General features: G+C 37.8%; 1 protein-coding gene across 1 annotated transcript in view; it reads left to right on the forward strand.

Moving 5' to 3' along the window:
* Positions 1-4796, forward strand: part of LOC107693892 (ras-related protein Rab-38-like) — a 6867-nt gene extending 2071 nt beyond the window's left edge. Inside the window, exons 2-3 of the mRNA XM_016493424.1 lie at positions 2880-3160; positions 4200-4796. Coding sequence (XP_016348910.1) covers positions 2880-3160; positions 4200-4352 — 434 coding nt within the window. The 3' untranslated portion in view covers positions 4353-4796. The remainder of the gene's footprint in view (positions 1-2879; positions 3161-4199) is intronic.
* Positions 4797-5520: the final 724 nt, after the last annotated feature.

Genomic DNA, 5520 nt, shown 5'->3' on the forward strand with positions numbered 1-5520 from the left:
TTATGTTTACGCGGCGCGATGCAATGCAACGCAACGTGTAAAAAGACAGTATAAGTCATTATAATCCATAATTATGTCCCCACTGGATGCAACGAATGCCTCGTTTATAATGGGTTTTCATGTTTTTGAATCATCGCTCCGGCCTGACAGGGCATCATAACAGTATGGTAGGGGCGTAACATTTCCGTCTCACGCTTGAGGTATTCGGCCAATCACAACGCACTGGATAGCTGGCCAATCACAGCACACCTCGCTTTTTCAGACGGATGAGCTTTGTAAAAATCGAAGCGTTTCAGAAAGGCGGGGCATAGAGGAGAAACAATAATGTACAGTATGTGGAAAATAATGTGTTTTTTGAACCTTAAACCGCATAAACACATTTCATTACACCAAATACACAAAATACTGTTCTTTTTAGCAGCATCATATGACCCCTTTAAAACACCACACCTGCTCGAAACAACAGCACAATTAAAAAACAAAAAGGCATATGAGAAATATAACCTACATGGAAAACCAGTGTGGTTCTTAAAAATGTTTACCTATTTATTTAATATATAAACGTAAGTAGGCCTATATACCATGGTAAACTAATTTCCACCAAAATAACATGGTTCTAGGCTATTCTTACTACTGTGGAACGAACCATAATAAACACCTTCAAGCTGTATATGAAGCTAAATCTTTCTGCCATTGTGTTTGCAACACTCTAGTTGTAGTAACTAACTGTGGTAACAATGGTACTTTAGTGTTTAGCAAATTTTAATAAATGAAATAGCATACTTAGCAAAAACAAACACTTTTTTTTGAGGAAGTCTATTAATTCGGATAAGTAAGGTGTAGGCCATGATGCCTAATGCAGTTATACAGTAGTAAGTCATTAAACCACTCATATTCTAAACCGGACTAAGGAACTGAAGGGTTTGTTCTTCATTATTACTATACTGTCCTCGTTAGGACTGGCTTTTTATTAAACTCTCATCCTGACATGACTCAGTAGACATTCTTACATAGTCATAAACTCCTCGTGGGCATCATAAACTCCTCATTGCTGCCCAGGAAGTCATCTGACATACAGTTTCATGAAGTGAAACATGCTGAGTTCATTTTCCCTGTTAGTGATAGTTTTCATCAAAAGAAGGCACATTTTGCCAAGTTGTCAAGTTAGGTGACTGTAACACTTTCTGTAAAGGGCATTCCCCACTGCTTCATCAAATTTCAGTCAATGATAGCAGCAAAAACTTTTATTCAAACCTGAAAATTGCATTTTGTTCATAAACATATTAAGCAAAGGCAAGATATATATTTAGACTTGACTGATGATTTACATTATAATTCATTGTTCATATTTCATTGTACAACACTTGTGCAGTATCTCAAAAGGCCATATGGATTAACAAAACCAATACAGCATTTCTTGTTTCGTGGTCCATCAAGTGCGAAGCTGCTGTCAGACCCACGGAGATCAGCATGCACCTCCTGATTCTAATTTTGAACAAATAACAGAACAAACTGTGAGAAACAGCTGTCCTAGGGAATGTTGTATAATGCTGGCAGCTCAGATGAGTGGCTGCATTCAGTCAGACAAGAGAAAGGCACACAGATGGAATGTGCCATTAGCTGGAAAAGTCCGTCGTAACGAGCATTCGATTGAATAAGAACAACAGGAAACTTTGCTGTGGATACTAGTCAGAACGATGCGCACTGCAGGAAAGTGCATGCACAAAAAAAAGAGTCATGTGTTCTTCACCAGTAGATTCGTTATACTAAATGTAATCATGCCTGGCACAGGCTCTTTCATAGAATTTGAGACCATGAGCTGTTACTTAAAATATCTTACTATGTATAAGCAATTTATGCATTCAGCATACACTGGTGTTCAAAAGTTTAGGGAAGCTTTTTTTTCTTTCTCAAGAAATTAAAGGAGTCATATGATGTTGCTAAAAAGAACATTATTTTGTGTATTTGGTGTAATTAAATGTGTTTATGCGGTTTAAGGTTCAAAAAACACATTATTTTCCACATACTGTACATTATTGTTTCTCCTCTATGCCCCGCCTTTCTGAAACGCGTCGATTTTTACAAAGCTCATCGGTCAGAAAAGCGAGGTGTGCTCTGATTGGCCAGCTATCCAGTGCGTTGTGATTGGCCGAATACCTCAAGCGTGTGACAGCGACCCTTACCATACTGTGATACCGTGTCCTGGAGCGACGAGACAAAAACATTAAAACCCATTATAAACGAGGCGTTTGTTGCATCCATTACTGGACATTTTCAAAACGATTTTTCTCCAGCTGATGAACGATAAAAAATTGGCAGTCAATCAGAATCCATCCTGCTGTAACGACCTCGAGAATTTAAAGCAGCAGACGATCGTGCGCTTAGAATAAACAGACGATATCGTTCGCTGGTATGGACGCTAATATCGTTATCTTTTTATTAATTGTCAGAACACCGGCATTGTAGGCTACTCTCCGAGGCAACAGTTCTCCATAAATTGCGCTGCACACATCTGAATATTTGGGTTGAACTGTTCTGGAAAATACAACTTAACTACTGATTTCTAGTCGTGTCCTCTTTTGGAAGGCCAAACAAAGTAGTTTTATTCACGAACAGCTTGTAACACTCCAAAGAGAAAAGAAAACTTGAAATCGCATCATATGACCCCTTTAAAACTTTAATTTAGTAAGAACACATTAAATTTATTGTGTTTTCCACCAAACAAATTCAGCTTTGGTGAGCATATGAAACTTCTTTCAAGAACTCTGAAAAAAAAATCCAACCTCAAACCTTTGAATGGAAGTGACATTTGGCTTGTTGTGTCATGCTTTTCCCAGTTGTTTTATACCTTTTTTCTCCCTCTCCATCTGCACTGGAAGGTCAGGAGCGGTTCGGGAACATGACACGGGTTTATTACCGAGAGGCCATGGGGGCGTTCATTGTTTTTGATGTTTCCAGACCCACCACGTTTGAGGCTGTCTCCAAATGGAAGGAGGATCTGGACTCAAAATTAATACTTTCAAATGGTCAGAGTATCGCCACAGTGCTCCTGGCCAATAAGTGCGACCAAAATAGAGACTTTCTGACTAACAACAGCCTGAAGATGGACCAGTACTGCAAGGAGAATGGATTTGTGGGCTGGTTTGAGACATCTGCTAAGGTAAGGCATAACATTTCGGTATGATTTTAGACGGAGCAACAGTAATGACAGAGAATATTTGTGTCTGTCTACAAAAAAAAACTATAGTACCATGGTATAGTGATGGTTTCAGATACCAGCTAATACCCTGGTAATTGGATATGTCATTGTAGTATATTCACTAATTAGTGCATTAATGTACCATGGGCATTAAACTATTAAAAAAGACATGGTATCAATGTAATACTGTGTTTTGTTTGTGTTTTTTATCTGCACTATTGTATTCCTTGGAGTGCCATGTAAATTCCCTGGTATATAGAGCAATCATTTATAGTAAATGTCATGGATTACCATCTTTTACTGACAAGTTTGGAAGTTTTTTCACTGACTGATTCAACAGAGATCTTATAGGCCTACTGACTGAGATATTATACTGACGACTGATTTTATACTGACACCTATTGTCTATCTATCTTTAACAAATTTAATAAATTTGTTCCGCAGCTAAAAGTGTCGGGAGAGTTACAAGATTATTTTGTTTGTAATGTGATCTCAACATGGTAGCCACCACTAGCAAGGACCACCTATATGTACAATAAAAATAGCTTTTCTATCCCACTGACAGCGGTCTAACAAATATCTTTTGACAGAACTTGTATTGTCAGAGCCTTTAGTGCTTGATTAAAGCTTCTGAATGAAAGTTATTAATATTTGCATGCTAATTAGACCTGCCACTCACATGCAGAGCAGTTGCTGAGGGAAACGGGAGAATGGACTGTTGGTACATTGGGACGTCTCATTCAATCCAGTAGAGAGGTTTCAAAGGGATTTATTTATTTATTTCATTCATTTCAGCACCTCTATCCATTCATCCTTAATGAAGAGTCCAATCAGACTTCCATCTAGTAGCATTTTCATGGGTTTTAACAAGTCATTACTGTTCACAGGTCAAGTTCATTGGCATCAAACACAGTCCTATTTCCAAATGTTCAAATCAAACTATCTAAAACCTGGTTGTCTTAAAAATGTTTAATGTATGTTCTTTCGCTCTAAATTTTAGGAAAACGTCAACATTAATGAAGCTGCCAACTTCCTTGTGAAACACATAATTGCCAGTGAGAATGATATCTTGAAATCAGTGGTTCCAGATACCATCTCTCCTCAGCTCCACTCTGATAAAGAAATGACCTGTTCTGCATGTTTCAAACCCTGAGAGAAGGTGGCAGCAATCTATGGCAGCAGTATTGGTGGTCCTTGGACTGAAGAGGATGACCTTCACACCCTCATCCCTCTGATTCCAGCACTATGGTCAACCATTGATGAGCCGCAACCACCACAGAGATCTGTCTGTTAGTTACAGCATTAAACTACAGACACTTTGAGCTCGCACACAGAGTAAATGTATTTATGTTTGAAGCTGCACTTTTCGTTTTTTGGTCTTTTTGTGTTATTTATGTCTAACAAAACCTGGGGAGTTCTGGACTGGCATGCTTGACTGAACAAGGTGAGAGATTAGAACTTCTTTCTGTCAGACACAGACAGCTGATTATGCTTTCAGAAACAGAAATGTTTTGTCAGTATGTACATCAAAATATAGCTATTATTTCTGGTTCTGGTGGACTGAGTTTTAATAACCCCAGTGTTATATGAAAAATAACATTATTTTATACTTAATGTGCAACACCCATGTCAAGACACTTTCAGAAGTGTTTTGCATCTGCATTTCAGCTATATTCCTGATCTAATGTCACTAAAAATTTTAAAGATACATTGCGTTTGGGTTATGCATTTTCACTTTTGAAACATGAGGTTTGGGTTATGCATTTTTACTTTTGAAACAGGAGGTTATGCTTAAGTTTCTTCACAATCACAAACCAAGGTTTGCTACTTGCTAATTGGTGGCAGGTAGTATTAGTGGGAGTGGCATATTCACTCTAGAGAGCATTTGTGAAAGTTGCCATGAACATTCACCTATTTCTAAATGCATGTTATTGATCTTATGAACAATTCATCCATGAATATGTTTCAATTAAATATTCAGTCTGCCTTCATCCAATCAACACAACAACCAATGGACAGGCCATTTAACCTCTAGAATTAACACCAGTTTACTATGATATTCTGTAGTATTTACCATATTGACAGTGTTAAAGGACTGTCATGCTAAGATAAATACTTCTTTATGGGCTTTTTGTGGTTTTAATTTACAGGATATGCACATGCATTCTGCAATAACACGTATTTATAATCAAGTTAAACGTCTCTTAATTGTTTGCACAAAACAGATTTCTCAAACTATATCTTTAAAAAGAGCTGCCAACCTCTTCCCTCATCCGCTCTGTCTCCTTGAACATCCTGGCCCTTCTTATGTACTGCCATCC

The sequence above is a fragment of the Sinocyclocheilus anshuiensis genome, unplaced genomic scaffold (assembly GCF_001515605.1).
Source record: "Sinocyclocheilus anshuiensis isolate Anshui unplaced genomic scaffold, SAMN03320099.WGS_v1.1 scaffold694, whole genome shotgun sequence".
NCBI classification, from domain to species: domain Eukaryota; kingdom Metazoa; phylum Chordata; class Actinopteri; order Cypriniformes; family Cyprinidae; genus Sinocyclocheilus; species Sinocyclocheilus anshuiensis.